This window comes from Mercenaria mercenaria, chromosome 6 (assembly GCF_021730395.1).
Source record: "Mercenaria mercenaria strain notata chromosome 6, MADL_Memer_1, whole genome shotgun sequence".
In the NCBI taxonomy this organism is placed as follows: Eukaryota; Metazoa; Mollusca; class Bivalvia; order Venerida; family Veneridae; genus Mercenaria; species Mercenaria mercenaria.
In genome coordinates, this window is record NC_069366.1 from 40,153,155 (window position 1) to 40,167,936 (window position 14,782).

The following is a 14,782-nucleotide window of genomic DNA, read 5'->3' on the forward strand; positions in this document are numbered from 1 at the left end:
TTCAAGCTAGGTTCATAAAACTTTGTATGTGTATTTTCTTCATTATTAGACTATATGTCACACACATGACCCATTGTTGTTGGTCAAAGGTCAAGGTCACTTTTAAAGGTCAAGTAATCATTTGTTTCTGCTCCATTACCTTTAATTACATTGAAGGATTTTTTAGTACTACATAGAAATATTCCCCATGATTAGACTATGTGTCACGCACATGACCCTCTATTGAAAATCAAGTAAAATTGTTTTTTTCACCGGTAGGGGACTTTTGTATTGCCACTGCAATACTCGATCACATGTTATTTCAGTTATTTTTACTGTGATACTAGTTTATACTTTACTGTATTTCAGTGATTTCTACAGTGATACTATAGTAGAAAAATATGACCAAACACGAAAAACTGTTACAATTTTATGTAATGACAGGGTGAGCTTTTGTGATCGCCCTTCGTCCGTCCGTCCACAATTTCTTGTGAACAAGACAGAGGCCAGATTTTGCAACCGATTTTAATCAGACTTGCACACAACTTGTATTGGCATAATATCTTGGTTCCTTTCACAAACTGGCTAGATCCCATCATGGGTTCCAGAGTTATGGCTCCTTAAAGGGCCAAAATTTGCTATTTTTGGCTTGTGAACACAATAGAGACCACATTTTGAAATTTATTTTAATAAAACTTGCACACAATTTGTATTTGTATAATATCTCTGTTCCTTTCGAAAACTGGCAAGATCCCATCATGGGTTCAAGAGTTATGGCCCCTTAAAGGGCCAAAATCTGCTATTTTTGCTTTTACAGCCATATAGAGACTTCATTTATGGTTTGATTTGATACAAACTTGCAAAATATCTTTAACAACAATAGATCTTGGATTCCATGATGAATCTGGCAGAGTTTCGGAGTCACAGCCCCTGATTGACCCCTGAAAGAGCCAAAATTTGTTAATTTTACCTTGTGAACACGATAGAAGTGACATTTTACATTCGACTTTAACCACACTTAAACAGAACTTAAGTCACAATAATATCTCGATTTCTTTCCAAAACTGGCTAGATTCGGTCATGGGTTCTAGAGTTATTGCCCCTGAAAAGGGGCAAAATTTTCTCTATTGGCCCTTTCAGTCATATAGAGGTTTCATTTATGCTTTGATTTGATACAAACTTGCACAGAATGTTAATCTTGATGATCTGTAGGCCAAGTTCCAGACTTGGTCATGTGGGGTCAAAAATTAGGTCACCAGGTCAAACAAAGGAAAAGCTTGTTAACGCCATGGAGGTCACATTTATGACCTATCTTCATGAAACTTGGTCAGAATGTTTATCTTGATGATTCCTATGCCAAGTTTAAAACTGGGTCATGTGGGGTCAAAAACTAGGTCACCCGATCAAATGAAAGGAAAGCTTGTTAACACTCTTGCGACCACATTTATGACCCTATCTTCATGAAGCTTGGTCAGAATGTTCATCTTGATGATTTCTAGGCCAAGTTCGAAACTGGGTCATGTGGGGTCAAAATCAAGGTCACCGTCTCAAATCAAAGGAAGTGCTTGTTAAACACTCTGGAGACCATATTTATGACCCTATCTTCATGGAACTGTATAAGAATGTTTATGTTGATGATTCCTATGCCAAGTTCAAATATGGGGTCAAAAACTAGGTCACCTGCCAAATAAAAGGAAAAGTTTTTTTGAGGCCACATTTATGACCCTGTCTTCATGAAACTTGGTCAGAATGTTTGTCTTGGTGATTCCAAGGCCAAGTTTAACAGTTGAGCAATATAGGTTTATCATGACCCTCTTGTTTTTTTACTGTGATACTAGAAATTTATACTTCACTGTTTATTTCAGTGATTTCTACTGTGATACTAGGAATTTATACTGTTTATTTCAGTGATTTCTACTGTGATACTAGAAATTTATACTTCACTGTTTATTTCAGTGATTTCTACTGTTGTGCTAGGAATTTATACTTCACTTTTCCTGAAACTTGTTTCATACACTTCTGTCAACAAATGGTGCCGGCAGTCAAGGTCACCAACAAGAACACGTATGAGACGAGCCAAATCTGTCAGTATGTCCGAAGGCAACTGTAAGTTAAATTTTCAGTTTTTAGCCCGACTATTCATAGAATAGTAGAGCTATTGGACTCGCCCCTGCATCCGCATCCGCGTAGGCGTCCCAATTTGGTTAAGGTTTTGTATGTAAGCTGGTAACTACTTGTGGGAATGAATGGAAACTTCACACACTGTGATAAACTGACTTAAATTGCACATGTTCCATAACTCTATTTTGCTTTTTAGCTCAACTATTCAAAGAATAGTAGAGCTATTAGGCTCACCCATGCGTCGGCATCTGCGTCCGCGTCGGCGTCCTTATTCAATGTGATAAACTGACCTACGTCAGTAACCACTTGTGGGAATGGATTGAAACTTCACACATTTATTCACTGTGATAGACTGACCTACATTGCACAGGTTCCATAACTCTGTTTTGCTTATTTACAAAATTATGCCCCTTTTTCAACTTAGAAATTCTTGGTTAAGATTTTGTATGTAAGCTGGTATCTCAGTATCCACTAATGGGAATGGATTGAAACTTCACACACTTGTTCACTGTCATGATCTGACATGCACTGTGTAGGTCCCATAACTCTACTTTGCTTTTTTTTTAAATTATGCCCCTTTTTCGACTTCGCAGTTTTTGGTTAAGTTTTTGTATGTAAGCTTGTATTTCAGTATCCACTTATGGGAAAGGATTGAAACTACACGCACTTGTTCACTTTATGAGCTGATAAGCAGTGTGAAGGTTCCATAACCCTTTTTTCCATTTTTACAAAATTATGCTCCTTTTTTGACTTCTGTATTCATTCAATTGACAAGGCTGTGGAATAGTAGAGCGTTGCTGTCCTCCGACAGCTCTTGTTTACAAAATTATGCCCCTTTTTCGACTTAGAAATTTTTGGTTAAGTTTTTGTATGTAAGCTGATATCTCAGTATCCACTAATGGGAATGGATTGAAACTTCACACACTTGTTCACTGTCATGATCTCACATGCACTGTGAAGTTCCCATAGCTCTACTTTGCATTTTACAAAATTATGCCCCTTTTTGCAACTTTTTGAATTCTTGATGTGAGGAAGCCATCAAGCTGGCTTATGGAAGTTCGGTGGTTCTACTCAGGCGCCCGCTCGTGATGAAATAATGCACGGAGTGGCACCTGGGGCCTTCCTCCACCATTAAAGCTGGAAAGTCGCCATATGACCTATCATGTGTCGGTGAGACGTTAAATCCAAAAAAAACAACAACAAAACAACTTTTTGCAACTTTTGTATTCATTCAGTTGTCAAGGCTGTTGAATAGTCCAGCGTCGCTGTCCTCCGACAGCTCTTGTTATTCTTTAAAAAAATGAACATTGAGTTTTGATTGTCAGATTTCTCTGTTAAGGAATTCATATCTTTAATTCATATTTCAAGGTAAAATTTCAGAATAATTATTGTGTATTTGTCTTGAGATGTACAGTCAATGTAACTCCTTATGCCCCCTCCATATTTTTAGCTCACCTGATCCAAAGGCTCATGGTGAGCTTTTGTGACCACTCAATGTCCGTCGTCCATCTTGCATCGTCCGTCGTGTGCCGTGTGTCCGTCAACATTTCCTAAAAAAATCTTCTTCTTGAAAACTGCTGGGCAGAATTACACCAAAATTCACAGGAATGATCCTTTGGTGGCCTCCTTTCAAAATTATTCAAAGAATTTAATTCCATGCAGAACTCTGGTTGTCATGGCAACCGAAAGGAAAAACTTTAAAAATCTTCTTGTCCAAAACTGCAAGGCGTAGAGCTTTGATATTTGGCATGTGACATCATCTTATGTCCTCTATAAAGATTGTTCAAGTTGTGCCTCTGGGGTGAAAAGAGGCCCCGCCCCGGGGGGCACAAGTTTTACATAGACTTATATAGGAAAAAACTTCTTGTATAAACCCACAAGACCTAGGCCTTTGATATTTGGTATGTAGTATTGCCTTGTGGTCCTCTACCAAAATTCTTCAAATTATGCCCCTGGGGTGAAAAGAGGCCCTGCCCTGGGGGGGGGGTGTTTTACATAGACTAATATAGGAAAAAAGTTTAAAAATCTTGCCTGAAATTGCAAGGCCTAGGCTTTTGATATTTGTTATGTTGCATTGCCTCTACCAAAATTCTTCAAATTATGCCCCTGGGGTGAAAAGAGGCCCTGCCCTGGGGGGGAGGGGGGTGCGGGGGTGTTTTACATAGACTAATATAGGAAAAAAGTTTTAAAATCTTGCCTGAAATTGCAAGGCCTAGGCTTTTGATATTTGTTATGTTGCATTGCCTTGTGGTCCTCTACCTAAATTGTTCAAATTATGTCCCTTGGGTGAAAAGAGGCCCTGTTCTGGGGGTCCTAAGTTGTACATAGACTTAAATAGAAAAAATCTTCTTGTCTGAAAGTTCAAGGCCTAGGCCTTTGATATTTGGTATGTAGCATTGCCTAGTGGTCCGCTACCAGAATTGTTCAAATTATGCCCCTGGGTTGAAAAGAGGCCCCGTCCAGGGGGTCACTTTTTATATGAGTTATGTAGGAATAAATAGTTCAAAAATTATCAGATCATATTTCCTAGACTGTTTAATTATAATTACCTGATGACCCCAAGCGATTAGGGGTCACTTGACTGTGTTTAATAATTAAAGTGCATTGTTTAAATGTTTCAATAAATAAAACAACATATTTTAAATAACGTATGATATCATTTTACTAATTCTATGGCCACAACCAAATTTTTAAAAAAATCACAAAATACATATAAATGTCTACAATTTTGAGTGAGTTTCATTATAATTAAGGCAAGAAAATTGTGAGCAAAACAAAATTACTATCCTGTCATATCATGGGATTAAATCTAAATTTGGTTAGATATTAGACTATACATCAGTTATATCCTTATAAATGATATTTGCTTGTTTGTAAAAGCACAACTTTAATGTGTAGTTTTGTGACTTTTTAAAAATGGGTAGAGGTTGTAAAAATAATGAAATGTCTTTGCACAAATTGATTTTGTTTAAATTCTAATATGTTATCAACAACATATTTGCCAAAATGTGTTAGCACTGTTAGAATTATGAAAAACCAAGCCAAAAATATCAAGGGGACTTTAAAAATTTCGATTAGTGAATGTATATATAATGCTAGGCATTTTGTAAAATGACTGAAGTTCAAGGCATTTTGTAAAATGACAGAAGTTTTAGGCGTTTTGTAAAATGACTGATGTTTTTTGGCATTTTGTGAAATGACTGAAGTTTTTAGGCATTTTGTGAAATGACTGAAGAGTAAAATGACTGAAGTTTTTAGGAATTTTGTAAAATGACTAGCATTGTTAGTCATTGATATTTCCAAGCTTGATTGCTTTTAGATCTAAACATAAGACAGTGGAAAAACTGTAATTAATTATAATAGTGGAAAATATTAAAGTTGCAACATTAAAGTTTACTGATATGCAAGTCAGAGTCTGTTACTTATGATTCTAACACGGCCAGATTTGTTTTCCTATTAAAGAAAGAAGGCTGAAAACTGTGTGTTATTATTTAACAATTCATTTTTCTGACGTTACAATTATTATGCCCCCCTTCAAAGAAGGTGGGGTATTGTTTTGCAGATGTTGGTCGGTCGGTATGTCGGTCGGTCCGTAGACCAATTTGTTTCCGGATGATAACTCAAGAATGCTTGGGCATAGGATCATGAAAGTTGATAGGTAGGTTGGTCATGACCAGCAGATGACCCCTATTGACTTTGAGGTCAGTTGCTCAAAGGTCAAGGTCACAGTGACCTGGAACAGTTAAACAGTTTCCGGATGATAACTCAAGAACGCTAAGTGGGCCTAGGATCATGAAAGTTGATAGGGAGGTTGGCCATGACCAGCAGATGACCCCTATTGATTTTGAGGTCAGTTGCTCAAAGGTCAAGGTCACAGTGACCCGGAACAGTTAAATGGTTTCCGGATGATAACTCAAGAAGGCTTGGGCCTAGGATCATGAAAGTTGATAGGGAGGATGGTCATGGCCAGCTGATGACCCCAGTTGGTTTTGAGGTCAGTCTGTCAAAGGTCAAGGATAAGTGACCCAGAACAATTATACAGTTTCTGGACTATAACTTTAGAATGCTTGGGCCTAAGATCACGAAACTTAATAGGGATGTTGATCATGATCAGCAGATGACCCCTATCGATCTAGAGGTCAGTAGGTCAAAGGTCAAGATCACATTGACACAGAACAGCAGAACTTTTTTTTTTCAGATAACTGGAGAACGCTTTGGTCTAAGATCACATTTGATACAGAGTTTACTTATGATTGTTAAATGACCCATAATTATTGATTTGAGGTCAGTACGTCAAACATCCAGTGCAAAGTGACCAAATAATTTCTGTTCCTTGTGCAGTTACTGAATGCATCAAGGGGGGCATTTCGTTTTCTATGAGCTCTTGTTACGTCATAGCGTTAGATGGCTTCTAAGCGGCGCGCTGGAAAAAAAATCAACAGAAATCTGGCAAATATTTGATGGATATCGTCAAGGTCATACATAAAAATCATTCATAACAGTGAGAATGACAAATGACAAATCACTGTTTGGGATATATTATTTCTTAAGCAATATATTTACAAAATAAATTATTGATATAGTTTGTAGCAAAATACCTTTAAAACTAGAGGATTCTAATATGTTGACAAATGGATTATTTTAGCCAAAGGAAAACATAATGAAGGTATTAAATTTATGTCACTTTACATACAAGTATACAAGGCTTATCAAAGTATAGTACAAGAAAGCTACTGAGGGTTACTATAGCAGGTCACAAAGTAGAGGTGCTAGTTGTCATCAAGAAGGAGCTAACCTAGTTACTATATGATATAGATGTAATACTAACAGAAAGAAATGGGTAACTTTATACAGACTATATACAGACAGACTACTGAGGTGTGATCATCACGGAGCATTAATTGCAAAACTATTTCATTTTATGCATTTCCATGAAATATTCAGAATTATCAGTGAGATATAATCCAATAAGATATTTATTCCCCGATTCATCGAAGAAATTTTGTTTTGTCTTCGTCTGTTGTTCTGAAGCCATAGCTGTGTGTTCAAAAGTTATATTGTTATTGTTTGAATATACAGCTATAGAATGACAGAGAAATCGACATGGAAAATGTCGAAACCACATCCTTCCAATTCTAACGGGGAATAAATACCTCAAAAACATGACAATTTCAATTTGATAGTTATCTTTTAGAACAATTGTGATACTAATTATGTCTCCCACCACACGGTGGTGTGGGAGACATTGATTTACTCCAGTCTGGGTGTGTGTCTGTCACAAAGCTTGTCCGCACTCTTAGTCGAACATTTCTCATCCGATCTTCACCAAACTTGAACAAAATGTGTTTGACCATGAGACCTCGGCCAAGTTCGATAACTAGCCAAATCGGTCCAGGCGTCTTGGAGTTATGGCCCTTGAATTACCAAAAATTGGCCTGTTTACTCTTGTCCGCACTCTAATTCAAACATTTCTCATCCAATCCTCACCAAACTTGAACAAAATGTGTTTGGCCATGAGACCTCAGCCAAGTTTGATAACTAGCCAGATCCACCCAGGCAGGCATTTTGGATTTATGGCCGTTGAATTACTGATTGGATCCACTCGTCCAGACCATCTAATCGGATCCACTCGTCTAAACCGTCTAGAGAAACTAGACATTTTTCATAGTGGCAGTTGTGGGAGACATGCGCTTTTCTCAAAAGCATCTCTAGTTTTAGCTGTAACTTTTAGTAAGCTATTTTCATATTTCTTTATTTAGATTGTACTTGACTACTGTAATGAACATGTCCATCCATTAAATAAGACTTTCAGTAAAACCTGTACGTGACTTAACACACAACAAAGCAAATATTCAAAATGAAAATGGTATATTTCAACCATTGCGACATATCTTACACTATTCAGTTAAATTTCAAAAGTCATTTGCCATGAAAACTGTTGTCGAATGAGAAATTCCCTTTACATTGAAAACATCATATACAACTAATGACGCTATGTTCGGGAGCCATTACACATGTAACAATAGAGACAAGTGGAAGATATATATCTAAATGCAGTTTAAGGAAAGCAGATCGTTTGCTAATATCTTAAAAGCATTAACACCCCCCCCCCCCCCCCCTCCTCTGGGGGAGACATATTGTTTTTGCCCTGTCCGTCCGTCCGTCCGTACGTACGTCACACTTCATTTCCGATCAATAACTGGAGAACCATTTGACCTAGAACCTTCAAACTTCATAGGATGGCAGGACTTATGGAGTAGACGACCCCTATTGTTTTTGGGGTCACTCCATCAAAGGTCAAGGTCACAGGGGCCTGAACATGGAAAACCATTTCCGATCAATAACTTGAAAACCACTTGACCCAGAATGTTGAAACTTCATAGGATGATTGGTCATGCAGAGTAGATTACCCCTATTGACTTTGGGGTCAGTGCGTTAAAGGTCAAGGTCACAGGGGCCCGAACAAGGAAAATCATTTCCGGTCAGTAACTTGAGAACTACTTTTCGGACCCAGAATGTTGAAACTTCATAGGATGATTGGACATGCAGAGTAGATGACCCCTATTAATTTTGGGGTCACTGCATTAACAAGGAGAGAATGTTGAAACTTCATAGGATGATGATTGGTCATGCAGAGTAGATAACCCCTATTGATTTTGAGACCACTCTATTAAAGGTCAAGGTCACTGGGGCCTGAACATGAAAAACCATTTCCGATCAATAACTTGAGAACCACTTGACCCAGAATGTTGAAACTTCATAGGATGATTGGACATGCAGAGTAGATGACCCCTATTGATTTTGGGGTCACTTAGTTAAACTTCAAGGTCACAGGAGTCTGAACATGGAAAACCGTTTCCGGTCAGTAACTTGAGAACCACCTGACCCAGAATGTTGAAACTTCATAGGATGATTGGTCATGCAGAGGAGATGACCCCTATTTATTTTAGGGTAGCTCTATTAAAGGTCAAGGTCACAGGGGGCTGAACATGGAAAACCATTTCCGGTCAGTAACTTGAGAACCACTTGACCCAGAATGTTGAAACTTCATAGGATGATTGGACATGCAGACTAGATTACCCTTATTGATTTTGGGGTCACTTGATCAAAGGTCAAGGTCACATGGGCCTGAACATGGAAAACAAATTCCATTCTGTAACTTGAGAACCACTTGACCCAGAATGTTGAAACTTCATAGGATGATTGGTCATGCAGAGGAGATGACCCCTATTGATTTTGGGGTCACTCTGTTAAAGGTCAAGGTCACAGTGGACAGAAAATGGAAATCCATTTCCAGTTTATAACTTCAGAACCATTTGACCTAGAACCTTCAAACTTCATAGGGAGATAGGAATAACAGAGTAGGTGACCCCTATTGTTTTGGGGGGTCACTTCCTCAAAGGTAAAGGTCACAGGGGACTGAACATAGAAAACTCTTTCCAATCAATTACTTGAGAACCACTTGACCCAAAATGTTGAAACTTAATAGGATAATTGGACATGCAGAGTAAATGACCCCAAATGATTTTGGGGTCACTTGAACAAAGGTCAAGGTCACAGCAGCCCGAACATGGAAAACCATATCCAATTCATAACTTGAGAACCACTAGGCCCGGAATGTTGAAACTTAGTGGGATGATTGGACATGCCAAATAGGTGATCCCTATTGCAGCCAACCATCAGTGTCTCTTTGACTTTCGCTCTTCTCCCCTATTGACTTCTTGCATATACGACTATGCAGTGGGGGAGACATGCGCTTTTTTACAAAAGCATCTTCTAGTTAGACATTCTTTTCAATAACATCTTAACGATGACTTTGAAATCTCTGACTTGTGTTAATTAGGGCGAAATACATAGACATAATTATGTCCACTTTCGGTTTAATTTGGTCTTGTTTCACAACTTTCAAAAGTTCTCACGTCAAGAAATGCTTTTGCTCTGCAGATCGACCTGCATACATAAGAAGTTTAACCAATTCTGAGTGGAATAGCATTGGTCCTTTTTAGCTCATCTGATTTTTTGAAAAAAAATGATGAGTTATTGTCATCACTTGAGCGGTTGTCGGCGTCGGCGTCTGCGTCGGCGTTGCCTGGTTAAGTTTTATGTTTTGGTCAGCTTTTCTCCTAAACTATCAAAGCTATTGCTTTGAAACTTGGAATACTTGTTCACCATCATAAGCTGACCCTGTTTAGCAAGAAACATAACTCCATCTTGCTTTTTGCAAGATTTATGGCCCCTTTTGTACTTAGAAAATATCAGATTTCTTGGTTAAGTTTTATGTTTAGGTCAACTTTTCTCCTAAACTATCAAAGCTATTGCTTTGAAACTTGGAATACTTGTTCACCATCATAAGCAGACCCTGTACATCAAGAAACATAACTCCATCTTGCTTTTTGCAAGAATTATTGCCCCTTTTGGACCTAGAAAATCAGTTTTCTTGGTTAAGTTTTATGTTTAGGTCAGCTTTTATCCTAAACTATCAAAGCTATTGCTTTAAAACTTGCAACACTTGTTCACCATCAGAAGCTGACCCAGTACAGCGAGAAACGTAACTCCATCCTGCTTTTTGCAAGATTTATGGCCCCTTTTGGACTTAGAAAATATCAGATTTCTTGGTTAAGTTTTATGTTTAGGTCAACTTTTTCTCTTAAACTATCAAAGCTATTGCTTTGAAACTTGCAACACTTGTTCACCATCATAAGCTGACCCTGTACAGCAAGCAACATAACTCCATCCTGCTTTTTGCAATAATTATTGCCCCTTTTGGACTTAGAAAATCATTTTCTTGGTTGAGTATTATGTTTAAGTCAACTTTTCTCATAAACTATCAAAGCTATTGCTTTAAAACTTGCAACAGTTTTTCACCATCATAAGTGGACACTGTACATCAAGAAACATAAATCTATCCTGCTTTTTGCAAGAATGATGGCCCTTTTTAGACTTAGAAAATCATGGGTAGGACAATATTTCTATTATACAAAAAAAATCAGATGAGCGTCAGCACCCGCAAGGCGGTGCTCTTGTTTGAAATAAGCACTTAAATTTGTTGCAGAAGGTAAAATATAAACTCACCCTCTGTCTTTGTTTACATTTCTCGTGTAGTTCCGGTCATTAGCGCCGCCTCGGAAGTATCACTGGCTCATTTTTCAACTCACCTCCATAAAGAGTGGGAGCCAGTGTTTACAGCCCATGATATACTCAGTGGAATTCCTGGGATCTAATCCTGCAACATAAATACATAGGCATTAATATTATCTAAAAGGCACACTTGGTAATTAAGCAGTTTTAATTTACTCAATCATCCTAAGGCCAAAATTAAAATTAGGTTTGTTTGCTGTCTCCCGACCGACCCGCGAAAAACACTGCGCTTCGAATTTTTTTATTGGCCCACTGAGAAGAATATTTTTTTGTAATAAGTTCCGATCAGCTGCAGAACATTAACCCAAACTGCATTCATGTTACAGAGCAGCACTTTCAGTTAACCCCAGAACATCTATCACTTTCAATTAACCCGCGAAAACTACATCAGCCAGTGTGTTTGCATCACAAGGTGTGAAAAATTTAATATATTAGATCACTGATGATTGCTGCATTGACAAGCTTACAAAATTAGTTCCATGTTGCCTATGAGTGAAAAAAGCGAATTTTAAAAGGGCGAAATACCATACTTAAGTCAGACTGTTATAATCTTTTTCTAGATGTAAAATGTTATTTTTGCTCATACATTTCAATAATTGTGTTGCAAATAAGAAACAATCTTTTATAGAAAGAATCGTATAAAAGAAACAACTATTCATGTGCACATGGTCGCCTGCTGCAATATTGCTGTCCATTCTAAAGAGGGAAAAAAACGTATTAAACCACACACAAAAAATATATACAAAACTGTAAGAACCTCTTGTTTAACATCTTAGGATACTTTTGGTAAATTTGAAATGAGATCGATTGTTCACGCTTGCGAAAATAATTACGTTGTGGGTACGTAACATATAATTTTGGTGGGAAAGAAGCATGTGCGTTTCATGACTGATATTGTGTTTGCAGAAGGGCTACTCCAGTCTCTTTTTCAGGTCAATATAAATCAAAAGAGTATTTACAGCAGAACTATTATTTCCTGTTCATTTCTGGTCCTGAGAAGGGTAACCTGTCTTTTTCATTCAGTACACCTCTCCCGATTAAACTCGTAGGTGCTGCCACCAAAAACATTATGGATGCTGCCATTTTAGCTCACCTGAGCACAAAGTGCTCATAGTGAGGTATTGTGATCACGCTGTGTCCGGCGTCCATCATCCGTCGTGCGTCCGTCCGTCATCAACAATTGTGTTTAAATGACATCTCCTCCATAACCACTGAATGGATTTTGATGAAACTTGGCATGGATGTTCCTTGGATGGTCCTCTACCAAAGTTGTTCAAACGGTTCCGCTTGGTTGCACATAGGGGCCACCAGAGCTAAAAATAGAAAAATCTTCAAACAACATCTCATCCAAACCGATGGTCCGATTTTGGAATAATTTCACAAAAATGCTCCTTATGTCACCCTCTACCAAGTTTGTTCAAATTATTTTGATTTGTCATAAAACATGGCCGCCAGAGGGCGTGGTCATTTTTCCCTATATGTATATAGTGGAAACTTTAAAAATCTTCTTGTGTGAAACTGCTGGCCCGATTTTAGAATAATTTTACACAAATGGTCCTTTTGTGACCCTCTACCAAGAGTGTTCAAATTATTTTGATTCTGCAAAAAACATGGCCGCCCGAGGGCGTGGTCACTTTTCCCTATATGTATATAGTGGAAACTTTAAAAATCTTCCTGTGTGAAACTGCTGGCCCGAGTTTAGAATAATTTTAAAACAAATGGTCCTTGTGTGACCCTCTACCAAGATTGTTCAAATTATTTTGATTCGTCAAAAAACATGGCTGCCAGGGGGCGTGGTCACTTTTCCCTATATGTATATAGTGGAAACTTTAAAAATCTTCTTGTGTGAAACTGCTTGCCTGATTTTAAAATAATTTTACACAAATGGTTCTTGTGTGACCCTGTACTAGGATTATTCAAATTATTCTGATTTGTCAAAAAAACATGGCTGCCAGGGGGCGTGGTCACTTTTCCCTTTATGTATATAGTGGAAACTTTAAAAATCTTCTTGTGTGAAACTGCTGGCTCAATTTTACAATAATTTTACACAAATAGTCCTTATGTCACCCTGTACCAAGATTTAACAAACTATTTTGATTCGTCAAAAAACATGGCCGCCAGAGGGCATGGATGTATACCATACTTGTCCAAATTATTGCCCTAAGGTCAAAAGATGGCCACACCCCTGTGTCTGACATGTTCTTACTGTAGGCTTTTATATTAGAAACTTTGAAAATCTTATTCTCTGAATCAATAAAAGCTAGAGCCTTGATATTTGGCGTGTGATATCAGATTTATAATGTCTACCGTAATTGTTCAAATTATTGCCCTAAGTTCAAAAGTGTGTGTGACATGTATGTAATATAGGTTAACATAGAAGAAACCTAACTCTGTACTTATACAAGCACACTTGAAGCCTTGTACACAGGTGAGCACTTTAGGGTCAATGACCCTCTTGTTATTAGATGTCGCTGCGCAAAATTCATCAATTTATCGGATGTTAATAAGAAAATAGCTCAGAATCTCAAGTTTCGCGACTTGAAATACAGATGGTAAACAAAAGTCCTGAACTCTGAGCACTAAAAATGAATTAATTGCTGATGCACACTGTATATTTCGTCGGGAAAACAATACACGTGCGTTTCATGCCGTAAGTTTTCTGTTTATTAAATGTGTGCATATTTTCCTTGTAACATATGCAAATAGATTTCAGCGTTTAGAAGCTTATGTAAATTACTTTAAGTAAAGTTTTAGAAAATTTAATGTAGATTGTCTTAGCACATAGTATTTATGGATCGACGTCCGGAGACTGGGAGTGTGACTTTTTTCGGTGAATCCCTTTAAACTAGATAACAATGGATCCGTAGCCTCATCAGATATCACTCTCTCTCCCCTTACATTAAGTTTGTCTGTTAAAAACAAACAAATGAAACATGAACAAAATTAAATTATCAAAAAAAACCCTATGAAATTAAATACGTTTTACACCACCACACATCCTATCCAGACTGAGGTCCACCTCTCCCACATAAAATGATAACAACAATTTAGAAGTTAAGTCATTGTTGTAGAAGAGCAGAAAGAAGTTTAATTGTATCATTTAAAATTTAAATTTTTTTTTTTTCAAATATTCACAAAAGTATCAACAAATCAGATATCAAATGACAGAAGGTATCTTTTCATATTTTTAGCTCACCTGTCACATAGTGACAAGGCGAGCTTTTGTGATCACCCTTCGTCCGTCGTCAGTCCGTCCGTGCGTGCGTCAACAATTTCTTGTCTGCATGATAGTGGTTTCATTTATGATTTTATTTTAACCAAACTTGCACACAACTTGTATAACCATAAGATCTCGGTTCCTTTCTTGAACTGGCCAGATCCCAATATGGGTTCCAGAGTTATGGCCCCTGAAAGGGCCAAAATTAGCTATTTTGACCTTGTCTGCACAATAGCAGCTTTATTTATGATTTGATTTTTACCAAACTTGCACACAGCTTGTATCATCATAAGATCTTGGTTCCTTTCTTGAACTGGCCAGATTCCT

The 14,782-nt window shown here is 37.6% G+C and overlaps 1 protein-coding gene across 1 annotated transcript in view; it reads left to right on the forward strand.

The window, feature by feature from the left end:
• LOC123549120 (diacylglycerol O-acyltransferase 1-like) overlaps positions 1-14,782 on the forward strand; it is a 282,902-nt gene that overhangs the window by 165,419 nt on the left and 102,701 nt on the right. Inside the window, exon 7 of the mRNA XM_053546772.1 lies at positions 1,936-2,101. Within this exon, the coding sequence (XP_053402747.1) occupies positions 1,936-2,101 (166 nt within the window). The remainder of the gene's footprint in view (positions 1-1,935; positions 2,102-14,782) is intronic.